We start from the raw sequence: 13,649 nt of genomic DNA, 5'->3' as shown, positions 1-13,649 counted from the left end.
GGGGAGAGTAAAGGGCCCTAGGATGTCAGATAAGAATCCCATTTCATAGCGTCTGAATTAGTTTCACGCTTTGCCGATGAGCTATAGTGAGACCTCTGGATTGTCAGGCTTTGTTACACATTTAGATTATACCTTGAAGCTGCCAGCACCCAGTGGAGTGTTATCGCTCAAATTAAAATGGCTGATTCTAAATCCCTGTATTTAGCCAAACAAGCAGTTTAGCCCACCACTTACTGTAATTGCTGAAGGTTTTTAGATTTATTGGAATATTTGTACAAAAGCGGCCATTTGGCATGGAGTCGGATTAATTCCGTAATGATGACAAATACCTCTCTGACATTCGACATTGACGGTGAAAATGAAAACACAACGCACGCATCTTGTACATACACTCCTGACTGAATGTGAATTTGATTTGTGACTAGCCGCAGACAAATAACTTGTGGACCAGCTTGTGTTGCGAGCAGGGCTATTGAAGGAGGTACATGTTTGCAGTCATTTATAAAGCCTCTACCAGCACTAGAAAACAACCCAGAACACATCTCCCTCTAAGCTTCCGTTCACATCATAACAGACTTAGAATATGGTTACGATATCTCCACAGACATGACTAATGATACTGTATGTCAAATCACATAGCATTCATGCAGGCTTTCAAAAGATGCTTCAAAAGACCTACTGAAAGTGAATCATTACCAGAGTTCCATCTTTTGTTGCTGTCATAGTTCTAACGTCCATAATCTCCACCACTGGGCTTTGTGGGAGCCGAGGCTTACCCCATGGCTGTGCCCCTTGCCTGTCTTAAGTTTATCTGGTGTGAGGGGTCTGCATGGCGCCATAGCTCAAGCCCTGACAGATTCCACAGTTTCTCTCTTCACATGATTGAGCACCGAGCGATCATTCTTGACACTGAGAGTTTGCTAAATACAATCTATTGTGGGGAAGAATGGAGAGAGAAGAAGCTGAAAGGCTCAAATCCGTTAAAACCGTAAGTAAATAAGCACATTGGACACAGAAAAGGTTCTAAACTGTGGCTGTTCCAGAACAGTCCGTTCTTATAACTTTTGACTGAGGCTGTCCACTGATTGTAAATACCTTCTGTCTTCTCCGGGCTGCACTGTTAGCAAGAGTGGCAGTGCGGTTGGTACCGCAGCAGTAACCTTAATGAATGCAGCAGCACAAGGCATCCGTCTCGGTGCCGGTGCTGCCTGTGTTCTTTTTATTTTTTTTATTTTTTATTGTTTAAGAGTTAGCGGCAGGCTACTCCCCGTCGGTAAAAGTGGGGAAGCTATGAAATGGGATTCTCTGAGCAAACGGTTAAGATAAAAAAAAAGGAACTGTGTCCTTTCCCCCCAAGGTCAAATGCAGACACCCAGAATCCAGTGGGTGTAGGTTTTCCCCCAACTGCTCCCATCCCTCAGTCTTGTGGACCCTCCCTCCGGCCCAAGTTATACAAGAGTATAATGCAGTCCTGACTACAGCACAGAGCCAACTCTCTCCCTCTTAGCAACCCAAAACAGCCCAAAACGACATCTCAACAGGCCAATTTGACCGACTTACAAAGCACAGTTGTCTGGGTTTGAATTTGATAAGACGTGTCTCTATTTGGACACACTCTGTGGAAGGAGAGGGTTGTAAGCTCACTGGCTCAGGGTGAGCGCAATCTGTAGTCAGGTGCTGGTGGTAAGAAGGTCTTCAAAAGTTAGTATTTGAAGGAAGCCAGGTACGTATAATGCAGACTGTACTTGTGTTTTGAAGTTTTAATGTTCTTATTTTCCGTTTTCTGCCCAATAGCCTGTTTTTTTTCATGTTTGTTATGATTTGACATTTCGGACCCTAACGTTTTTCTTTTGAGTCACCTCGGTTACAGATCAAATTCATTTTCCAGTAGCTCGTGTCAATTTGTGTTTTGCTTTTGCTTGTTTGGAATGAAAACATACTGTATTTTTTTTTCTTCCTGTGGATTTCATTTCCATTTTTGTCCAAGATTTGCACAATGTGGAATGGCTTTTTCTATGAATTCATGTTTTTCATTTAGCTTGGTCCACCACTATTCCAGATGAATTAGATAGTATAAAATGAACTGGGCTTGTCACAAATGATGTGAAGAATGTTATATTATAGTCACAAGGAGGAGTGTTGGTAGAAAAAGGGGAATCTTGACTTGGATAGAAAGGGTCTCATCTATGTCCTCGTATCCGTCTAATGCCTGGTGCGGGTTGAGAAGTGAAACATTTTATCACTCCTTGCACACTCCCTCGGTGAGCACGAGTTCTAAGAGCTCTGTGCAGATTAGAACGTATAGGCTTCCATTTTGATTTGGAAGTTCACAGATGTGTCGTTTTTAATATGTTTTGGAAGAGCGCTCCATACAAAAAACCCAGCCACTGTGTTGAATAGCTTTTATATAATAATAATAATAATAATATTAATAAAAAGACTCACTCTGCTACTTCTCCCCCTTCCTCTAACTCCCATACTGGAAGCACAACATCTTTCAGTTTAAGGAGGAGTGTAAATCTGCCAAAAAGAGAGGGGCTCTGGTTTTTATCCTTTAATCGATAGTGTGAGTGTGTAGCGCGCAGTGCAGGCCTGGACAGGCTAACATCAGATAGCTCTCGTGGTATCACACACGGGCTGATAACTGACAGACCCTGACAGACCCCTTGGTGTTACAGACCACTGTGCACATGTCTGGAAATATAATTCTGTGAGTCCGTGACATAGTCCCAGCTATCAAAAGAACTGGCCCAGTATCTCACCAGAGGCGTCCATTTTGCTTCATTCTTACGCACGCTGTGTCGTCCGGTCCTCCTTACACATCTTACGTTTACATTTGCCTGACGAGTCAGTGTTTCTGTTTTGTGTTAACATTCTTGTCAGTTCAAGTCTCCTTTTGAGTTGGGTTTTTCCTTTTATCATTTTCTTTATCTCTCCCATCTTTTTGTTTTTTGTTTTTCACCCCTTTCCCCCTTCCTCCCCTCCTCCTCCTCCGCCTCCTCCTCCCCCCTTCCTCCCTATCCTCCCACCTGACCAGAGCCCTCAGCCCCCCCTCAAGACATTAAGTGCAGCAGCTCCAGCTCCACCACCCTACTGGTAAGTTGGCGCCCCCCGCCTGTGGAGAGCCAGAATGGCGCCCTAGCGGGGTACCTAGTGCGCTACCAGGTGGTGGGAGCCTTCGTAGAGGGTGGAGGCGGCGGTGCCGGAGAACCCATGGAGGAGCCGGCCGTGCCGCCCAGGGACGGGCAGGTGCTGCTGCAGAAGCTGGAGAAGTGGACCCAGTACCGCGTCACCTTGGCCGCCTTCACCGAAATCGGGCCGGGCCCAGAGAGCGAACCCCTGCTCTGCCGCACCGACGAGGATGGTAATTGAGCTTATTTCACCCGCAATCTGTACACTTGTTGTGAGGCACATACAATAGCTGGGCTGTCGACATAGCTACACAAAAATCTGCTTCTCAGACAATGGGCAATACCTCTACTACCGTATGGTTACAGGGATGTAGCAGTAGCACCCCGTAAAATGACCTCACCCAAGCTTCACTTATGACACCCATATCCCTAAACATAGAATAAATTCACACTGCCAATAGCATAGCTCAGTGGTTCAAATCAAGGACCCCCAGACATAAGCATCTTAATAAAAACCAGACCACCCCCAGCAACATCACAATATCCTTTGGAAATCCAACATTTGTTGTTAAACCATTTTCCCTCCCCTCCTACTTTAAATTTATGATATAGCCGCCCCATCTCATCTCATTCTTCCTCTATGGTGTCTAACAGCCTAGTGTTTAGCCTCTTAACAGTTATGAGCATGCCACACCTCGTATGGCTGGCCATGTCACAGCACAGCCAATTCCACTGATGGGAGGCTGACAGTAACTCAGCCAAGTGATGGCTCGCCATCCCTCACAATACACTGGTGCAATTGGGCCACACTTTTATTAACCGTGCGTAGGAGCCAATTTGTCTCTGGAGGCCAGTGCGGAGCACAGTAAAAGGCAGGACGCCAAGGCCTCACATAAAGGCTTTCCATTATGTCGGAGAGATAGGGGTTTAACCGGAGACCGGCGACACCGAGTAGACACGTATTGGGAGGTCAGGTTGTGAGGGAGAGAGTTGTTTAGTACAGTTTTGTGTGCTTGAAAGGTTTGCCCCTACAGTCTGGTGGGGGGTTATGTGTGCAGACTGCAGAGTTTAAGTTTCTAGTCTATCTGTCTCTCAAGGGAATAGCTCTTGTAGTTTTTGTGTGTACGTGTGCTTACGCCTGATCGATAACCTGTTCATACTGTATGAGTGTACTATGCTGTCGCGGTGTTTTAACATTGGCCCTATCTTCTTCTTTTTTACCCACAGTTCCAGGGGCTCCTCCTCGGCGGGTCGAGGTGGAGGTGCTCAACTCCACGGCGCTCAAGGTCATGTGGCGCTCCCTGTTGCCGGGGCGACAGCACGGCCAGATCCGTGGTTACCAGGTGCACTATGTGCGCGTGGAGAACGGAGAATCGCGTGGCCTTCCTCTCATCAAGGATGTCATGCTAGCCGATGCCCAGGTATGATCCAACCCCTTTTGGTCCCCTAAATAACCATGTCATTGTATCAAGCTGTCCTATTGGAATGACACACTCTTATGGAGTGACATGAGAGCCTATGTAAAGATTAGTTCAATTCTGTTTGACAGTGCAATTTGAAAGAAAAATTGTCACGGGTACAACAAACTGAAGATGAACCTGTGGTCTTGTTTGAAGTTTTGTGGAAGTGTAAATGCTACACATTACTCTTACAATGTGTGCTACGATATGTACAATACGTGCGCTCTCACCTTTTAGTTTATAATTTCATGTTTCTGCAATATTCCTCTCCTCTGCCCTCAACAAATAATCGCACCTTCCTTCTTTCTCTTCCCCTCCTTTTATTAGGGCTGTATAGACTCCCCTTTAAGAGAACCTCAGTGGTCCTCTTCTTGAAAAGTGTGATTGCACGGCTCGTATCGAGCATAGCAACTCGGCACAAAATGGCTGATTATAGTATTCTTGAGGCTGGAAAACCAAAATTGGCATGAAAGCATTTTAGAGAAAAATTGTCCCCCGCTGAAAGCTAGAATTATAATGGAAGCCGGCACAATGGTTGTTTTTTTACAAAGCCTCTGTCAACAAAACAGTGTAGGAAATACACAAAGTTTTTGTCGGTGTGCTGTGTCATCATACAGTAAATTACAGCTCTGCACCACCAGGACAAACAAAGCGAAAGTACACAAACAAACTGAATATTTATCCCCAGAAGTCTATTCCACAACGTTTTCAAGCAACCTTCACAACGTGTGGTCTCTTCTTTCACAGGTCTTTCTTGTAAAATCGACTTTGTCTTAATGAGCATAACCTGTATGAACAAATGTTTGAATTAAAATAACCTTATTGTGACAGGCTGTTGACAAATTGTTAATGGTTCAGCCAAAGTTTGGATGTTTTAGTAACCTTTTGTATTTATTGTTTGAGTCATCCAGCTTGCCGGTAATGCACTGTTATTATAGTAGATAGAGTAACCTCATGAAAAAAAAACACTGTAAACAGCCCCCATAAACTTCAGTTCACACCTATTCCCTAGTCTCCACTGCTCTCCTTAAAACAGACTAGCTTTTCTCTCTCCCTCTCTGGTCTGACCTGTTGTGACATGTCTGTGCCCTCGCCCTTTTCTCTACCTCCTCACAACATGCTCCCCTCTCACATTCCCCTTCTCTTTTGAGTTCCTCTCACATTCCTCTTTCTTCCCTCTTTCTCTCTCTTTTAAAAATCGCTCTCTTTCCTGCACTCTCCTCTATATGGGGGGGGGGGGTTAGTGGGAAACGGACGATACAGCCGAATACGTGAGTATATATGGAGTCGCCAGAGTGCTACGGTGTAGTTGAGAGGTTAAAAAGCACTGGGTATTGCATCACCCCAGCCATGTCCACATGTGTATGTCCGGCCGGACTTACATCATCCTATTCACTAGAGCTGCGATATTATGGTGCTTTATCAGTAACCCCCTAACACTATATACTATAAACAGGCTCTCTCAAGTTAGCATAGCCTATCCGGTGCTACCTATCTCCAGTATTGATGTCCTAGAGAGAGTAAAGGCAGAATTCATAATGCTAATTAGCTGTGCGGATGATGAGACGGTGGCTGATGCAATATCTGGGTGCTGCTTCTCCCTGTGCCTGGACTGCTTAACGCTACTACGTGCTACTGTGTGTTGTCGTGGTGTGTGTCGTGCCGTGTCGTGATGGTGTGTTTTGTGTTGTGATTTTTCTGTTTTTCTTTTACTTTGCTGGTGCCATGCCTATGGTTGAGTGTGAAATAATTTTTAAAAATCATCCGTTAATCAGTGGTCACATTGTTTAGACAGTTATTTTTAAGTGAATCTTAACATGAATGATATAATGTATCATCAGAGACTTGAAATCTAAAATGGCTGCCTCATCATCATACCTCCTCAAACTCACCCGATTGACCCTTGTGTTTATCAACAATTCCTTTCTGACATGATTTGAGTCTTAACGTTTGGCCCCATTCCCCAGTTTCATAAACACTTGCATGATATACATGATATTGACGACGCCATCTTTGGTGTGAAAACAGTACATAACGTCCTCTCTTCACCGCCACTGACCTCTCCATCTCTCAGCTGACCAGTCTAAAAACATCCTGCATGCATTTAGCTAGCTAGGCCCCTCTACTGAAAGATTCATCAGCATTGATCGAAGATTCTTCTCTCTCAAGAGCACCAGAGAAAATAATGGCTGAAGGAAAACTGCGTGCACCAGCCATGGTGCATCCATTTTTTGATTGTGAGCGTTACTTGGCTAATACCTCAGATAATGTATATCCTTTTGCCTCCTCCTTATCATATGCATCTTGTAGCTTTGGAGAGTTGTAGGATGTTTAGGAGTGGTAGGATTAGCAGGATTCAACCTGCAAACAAAATGGAGGACAGAAAGCATTCTATCCACCTTAGAGGTCAAAATCAGCAGAACATGATAAAATAGTAAGAGAAGGTGGTTGGCTGCGGAGTAGGTGATGGTCATGTGTTTTCACCAGAGTTCTGATATATTGTTTGTCTACTTCCTGTTTCCTCCAGGAAATGGTCATCGGAGGGCTCCAGCCGGACACCACCTACTCCATCACAGTAGCTGCGTACACCACCAAGGGAGATGGAGCACGCAGCAAACCCAAACTGGTGGTTACCAAAGGAGCAGGTCAGTCTTTCATACAGTTTATATATCAGCCTATATAGTACCACATTTGTGCCGTCTGGTTTGCTTAATATAAGGAATGTGAAATAATTTAGAGTTTTACTTTATCTTCTGATACTTAAGTATATTTTTGCAATTATATTTACTTTTGATACTTAAGTATATTTAAAACCAAATAATGTTTTACTTTTACTCAAGTAGTGTTTTACCGGGTGACTTTCACTTTCATTTTCTATTAAGGTATCTTTACTTCTACTCAAGTATGACAATTGGGTACTTTTTCCTGCTCATGACATATATTGCAATGCATTAGTACTGCATCATAATTCATTACACCTGTAGGCTTTAAGCTACCTTCCGTATATTGGAAAGAAAATTGCCATTCAAATATTTCTCGATGAAACGGTTGTGGGTTTATTGGAAAAAAAACTAGACATTTTGAAAGACAGAGATGATCCTATTTAGAACCCAGAAGGCTTAGCTACTGTGAACACGGCCTATACCTGCAAGACTGGAGAGCTGTGAAAGCCCTCTTTGAGCAAATATGGGGCCGTCAGGGCTAAGATATGAGGCTCCTTTGTGTATGCATCCACGCCAGTTCGCTTCACGGCCTTCAGACACTCATTATACACACACTCGAAAAGCAGACACACACCCACACACACTCTCACACAAACACACATAGGCCTCATATGATAGGTCCTGATCTTGACAGGTGTGCCTATCGCAGGTGTCAGGTAGTGTGACAGGCGGCAAAGGGCCTTGGTACTGTCACTCCTCTCCTCCCTCCCTTGTCGTTCCGCGCTGACTGATCACTCACTCCATCCATCCATCCATCCCTCAAAGCCATCCTGCTTTCCCTTTTTATTACTGAAGAGCGGAAAAAGGGCTTACGCGGCCCCAAATAAATAAATTAGCGTGAGGAAGAACAAAAAAGAAAAGAAGAGAAGCTTCAGTCCCTTAGGAGGTAAAAGAGGCTTCCTATTCCTTTTTCATGTGACAGTGGAGCTACCAGCTCGTCGGCCATGGGGCTTAGTCAAATCGTGGTCCAGACGGTTTTCATGGTTTTCTCAGGCCCATTTCAGGGAGACATTGTGCTGTCAGACAAGTTAAGCCCCTGCCTTGTACTTTGATGAAGCAAAGGCACAGATGGGAGGGAGGGCCCTTGCAAATGTTTACACCATGGTTTCCCAAACTCGGTCCTCAGGACACCAAGGGGTGCTCGTTTTAGTTTTTGCCTTAGTATGACACAGCTGATTCAAATAATCAATTAATCATCAAGCTTTGATCATTTGAAACAGCTGTGTGGTGGGCAAAAACCAAAGTGTGCACCCGTTGGGGCCCCGAGGACAGAGGTTGGGAAACACTGGTTTGCAAACATACACACACACACACACTGGTGCATGTTAAGTGTGGAATGCAAATGCATGTGAAAAGAGTGAGTGCACACACACAGGAAAAGAGACTGGTTTTAATCTTTCAGAAGGGCAACTACAGTCATGGCCAAAAGTTTTGAGAATGACACAAATATACATTTTCACAAAGTCTGCTGCCTCAGTTTGTATGATGGCAATTTGCATATACTCCAGAATATGCAAATGAATTGCAAAAAAAAAAAAAAAAAAAACATTTCCACTGCATTTCATCCCTGCCACAAAAGGACCAGCTGACATCATGTCAGTGATTCTCTCGTTAACACAGGTGAGAGGGTTGATGAGGACAAGGCTGGAGGCCGAATTGATGCTGATTGAGTTCGAATAACAGATTGGAAGCTTCAAAAGAAGGGTGGTGCTTAGAATCATTGTTCTTCCTCTGTCAATCATGGTTACCTGCAAGGAAACACGTGCCGTCATCATTGCTTTGCACAAAAAGTGCTTCACAGGCAAGGATATTGCTGCCAGTAAGATTGCACCTAAATCAACCATTTATCGGATCATCAAGAACTTAATGGAGAGCGGTTCAATTGTAGTGAAGAAGGCTTCAAGGCTCCCAAGAAAGTCCAGCAAGCGCCAGGACCGTCTCCTAAAGTTGATTCAGCTGCGGGATCGGGGCACCATCAGTACAGAGCTTGCTCAGGAATGGCAGCAAGCAGGTGTGAGTGCATCTGCACGCACGGTGAGGTGAAGATTTTGGAGGATGGCCTGGTGTCAAGAAGGGCAGCAAAGAAGCCCCTTCTCTCCAGAAAAAAAACATCACAGACAGGCTGATATTCTGCAAAAGGTACAGGGATTGGACTGCTGAGGACTGGGGTAAAGTCATTTTCTCTGGTGAATCCCGTTTCCGATTGTTTGGGGCATCCGGAAAAACCTTGTCTGGAGAAGACCAGGTGAGCTCTACCATCAGTCCTGTGTCATGCCAACAGTAAAGCATCCTGAGACCATTCATGTGTGGGCTCAGCCAAGAGAGTGGGCTCACTCACAATTCTGCCTAAGAACACAGCCATGAATAAAGAATGGTACCAACACATTCTCCGAGAGCAACTTCTCCCAACTATCCAGGAACAGTTTGGTGACGAACAGTGCCTTTTCTTTTCCAGCATGATGGAGCACCTTGCCATATGGCAAAAGTGGCTCGGGGAACAAAACATCGATATTTTGGGTCCATGGCCAGGAAAATCCCCCTTAATCCCATTGAGAACTTGTGGTCAATCCTCAAGAGGTGGGTGGACAAACAAAAACACACAAATTCTGACAAGAACTCCAAGCATTGATGCAATGCAAAAATGCAAAAATGGGCTACCATCACCATATGTGGCCCAGAAGTTAATTGACAGCATGCCAGGGCGGATTGCAGAGGTGTTGAAAAAGAAGGGTCAGCACTGCAAATATTGACTCTTTGCATCAACTTCATGCAATTGTCAATAAAATCCTTTGACACGTATGAAATGTTTGTAATTATACTTCAGTAATCCATAGTAACATCTGACAAAAATATCCAAAGACACTGAAGCAGCAAACTTTGTGGAAATTAATATTTGTGTCATTCTCAAAACTTTTGGCCACGACTGTAGACTCTTGTGACAGCAAAATAAAGAAAGGGTAAGTAGATGAAAGTAGGACTATGTCAAACTCTTAATTCTTGGTTCAATAGATAATGCCTCAAACTCCATCAATACAAACATTGTGAAAATCAAGGATAGAATAATTCCATCCAACTCAAAGGGGTTTTGGTTGATCAAGTCAAGATCAATGACTTCATGTAACAGCCAGCGACTTTTGTGTAGGTGTTGGAGTCGAGGTTTGAAGCAGTCTTCATGCGTTAGTTTAGCCTGATGACTCACACTAAATTATTCCGCTGCTCTGTCTTTCGGCAACATACTTTATTCTGCCATCATTGAAGTCAATTGTGTTGAGGAGGGGCACGGGGGGCATTGTACAAAACAAAGTTATCAGCGATTGGATCGTCTCTCACCAATCAGTGTATCAAAGCCAATGACGACTTTTCAAACCACCGCTTTACCCACGTGTGTTCAGGCTCTGGCCCAACCCATCAGTTTCTGGACTAATCAGGCGGCCCGAATGTGTTTGCATTGTTTGAAGAGTTGGGGAGGTACCCAGACTCATTGCGGAGAAGAAACTAACGTCTTTGGGCATCTTGGTAGCCAGGCAAACATTACTTATGCTTACTTTGTGTTAATTTACCAAGTAATAACAGCTAGATTTATGGAACTTGGTGGTGTGTGACGTCACCTTGTCTATTCAAATCGCCTTCGGGCTCTAAGGCCTTCATGGTTGATGTAAGTTGAATTACTTTGAAAGAAAGGGCCAGACATGTACATCAAATTGAAATTAATGGTTTTGTGCGATTCGCAAAAAAGCCAGCAATTACATACAACAGAGTTTAGAATACTCCAGTCCCTGGCTATTCAGAACAAGGGCCAGTTTGAAATGTATGGGTGGGGGGGGGCTGGTCCAACTCAAGGTCTCATGAAAAAAAAAAATGCACCCCCACCCCCAACATAAAATATATTTTCGCATGACCCCTTGTACTGTAAAAAAAAAAAAAATGCACACCCTCCTCCCTCATAGAATAAACTAAAAACAATGTTTACGACAACAAGTAACAATAACTGTAGCGACCCTGTGTTTATAAACGTGGAAATCGACTTTTCCAATTCAGCATGCTTTTGCTGCACATTTGATGAAGCACAGTGCTACGGGCCAGAAGGTTGAGGGGTCCGACTACCGCGTACAAGCTCATTCTCCTTGCCGGGTCTCAGTAGGCCTACACTACGATCAGAGCTGGCTGCAGACAATGATCAGCTAAGAGTAATTTAAATGCCATATTTATAATTATATAAAATACAGTGCCTTGCGAAAGTATTCGGCCCCTTGAACTTTGCGACCTTTTGCCACATTTCAGGCTTCAAACATAAAGATATAAAACTGTATTTTTTTGTGAAGAATCAACAACAAGTGGGACACAATCATGAAGTGGAACGACATTTATTGGATATTTCAAACTTTTTTCACAAATCAAAAACTGAAAAATTGGGCATGCAAAATTATTTCAGTGCAGCAAACTCTCTCCAGAAGTTCAGTGAGGATCTCTGAATGATCCAATGTTGACCTAAATGACTAATGGTGATAAATACAATCCACCTGTGTGTAATCAAGTCTCCGTATAAATGCACCTGCACTGTGATAGTCTCAGAGGTCCGTTAAAAGCACAGAGAGCATCATGAAGAACAAGGAACACACCAGGCAGGTCCGACATACTGTTGTGAAGAAGTTTAAAGCCGGATTTGGATACAAAAAGATTTCCCAAGCTTTAAACATCCCAAGGAGCACTGTGCAAGCGATAATATTGAAATGGAAGGAGTATCAGACCACTGCAAATCTACCAAGACCTGGCCGTCCCTCTAAACTTTCAGCTCATACAATGAGAAGACTGATCAGAGATGCAGCCAAGAGGCCCATGATCACTCTGGATGAACTGCAGAGATCTACAGCTGAGGTGGGAGACTCTGTCCATAGGATAGCCATAGTCGTATATTGCACAAATCTGGCCTTTATGGAAGAGTGGCAAGAAGAAAGCCATTTCTTAAAGATATCCATAAAAAGTGTCGTTTAAAGTTTGCCACCAGCCACCTGGGAGACACACCAAACATGTGGAAGAAGGTGCTCTGGTCAGATGAAACCAAAATTGAACTTTTTGGCAACAATGCAAAACGTTATGTTTGGCGTAAAAGCAACACAGCTCATCACCCTGAACACAACATCCCCACTGTCAAACATGGTGGTGGCAGCATCATGGTTTGGGCCTGCTTTTCTTCAGCAGGGACAGGGAAGATGGTTAAAATTGATGGGAAGATGGATGGAGCCAAATACAGGACCATTCTGGAAGAAAACCTGATGGAGTCTGCAAAAGACCTGAGACTGGGACGGAGATTTGTCTTCCAACAAGACAATGATCCAAAACATAAAGCAAAATCTACAATGGAATGGTTTAAAAATAAACATATCCAGGTGTTAGAATGGCCATCCAACCTCACTGAGCTCGAGCTGTTTTGCAGGGAGGAATGGGGAAAAAAATTCAGTCTCTCGATGTGCAAAACTGATAGAGACATACCCCAAGCGACTTACAGCTGTAATCGCAGCAAAAGGTGGCGCTACAAAGTATTAACTTAAGGGGGCTGAATAATTTTGCACGCCCAATTTTTTCAGTTTTTGATTTGTTAAAAAAGTTTGAAATATCCAATAAATGTCGTTCCACTTCATGATTGTGTCCCACTTGTTGTTGATTCTTCACAAAAAATACAGTTTTATATCTTTATGTTTGAAGCCTGAAATGTGGCAAAAGGTCGCAAAGTTCAAGGGGGCCGAATACTTTCGCAAGGCACTGTATATGCAACAAATTGTCCTCCAACAGGTTTCTGTGCCAATGCACCACAACCAATATACAAAGCATACCAACTTTGGGCGCTTCAATATCATGGTTTGTGATTTCAGCAATAAATAGACTATGTCAATCTCGACAAACAGAAAATACAATCCCTCCCGACATTGTAGGTCTAGCCAGTATTAAAGGCTTTGCTTGACAATCTCTGAATGTCATTCAACTTTTTAGTGTTTTGTAACAGATGTCTCATTCCATTCATCAAATGGCCACTGCATAGTTTGGTTTGATTGATTGATTTTATTTGTGAGTAAAAAATCGGGGACTTATTTCCATTGTGGGCCCAATTTTTTACAAACAGGTAAACACATATACAATGACGTAGATACACATTACAGAGATACAGGCCAAAAAAAGGTTTATCCTGCACACATTAGCCAGCTTTTGACATGATTTTTGGTATGGCTTTGAGTTGCTGTGGTAGTTTGTTCCAGTCAACAGCACCGATTATATTTTTTAAAATGTGTTCGTACCAGATAGACTCTTATATTTAAAACCTGCGAATTTTAGAGTCTCTG

General features: G+C 43.5%; 1 protein-coding gene across 11 annotated transcripts in view; it reads left to right on the top strand.

Annotated features, from left to right (window-relative positions):
- Positions 1-13,649, top strand: part of LOC118386029 (receptor-type tyrosine-protein phosphatase S-like) — a 286,681-nt gene that overhangs the window by 203,121 nt on the left and 69,911 nt on the right. For 6 of the 11 annotated variants that reach the window (XM_052526699.1, XM_052526698.1, XM_052526696.1 and 3 more), the window contains 4 exons: positions 3,038-3,364; positions 4,359-4,552; positions 5,836-5,862; positions 7,119-7,236. The exons of 2 other annotated variants lie outside the window; for them this stretch is intronic. In XM_052526699.1, coding sequence (XP_052382659.1) covers positions 3,038-3,364; positions 4,359-4,552; positions 5,836-5,862; positions 7,119-7,236 — 666 coding nt within the window. The remainder of the gene's footprint in view (positions 1-3,037; positions 3,365-4,358; positions 4,553-5,835; positions 5,863-7,118; positions 7,237-13,649) is intronic. 3 more of the 11 variants (XM_052526703.1, XM_052526725.1, XM_052526720.1) reach the window with 1 other exon arrangement.

This window comes from Oncorhynchus keta, chromosome 1 (assembly GCF_023373465.1).
Source record: "Oncorhynchus keta strain PuntledgeMale-10-30-2019 chromosome 1, Oket_V2, whole genome shotgun sequence".
NCBI classification, from domain to species: Eukaryota; Metazoa; Chordata; class Actinopteri; order Salmoniformes; family Salmonidae; genus Oncorhynchus; species Oncorhynchus keta.
This window is presented reverse-complemented; position numbering and strand designations above follow the sequence as displayed.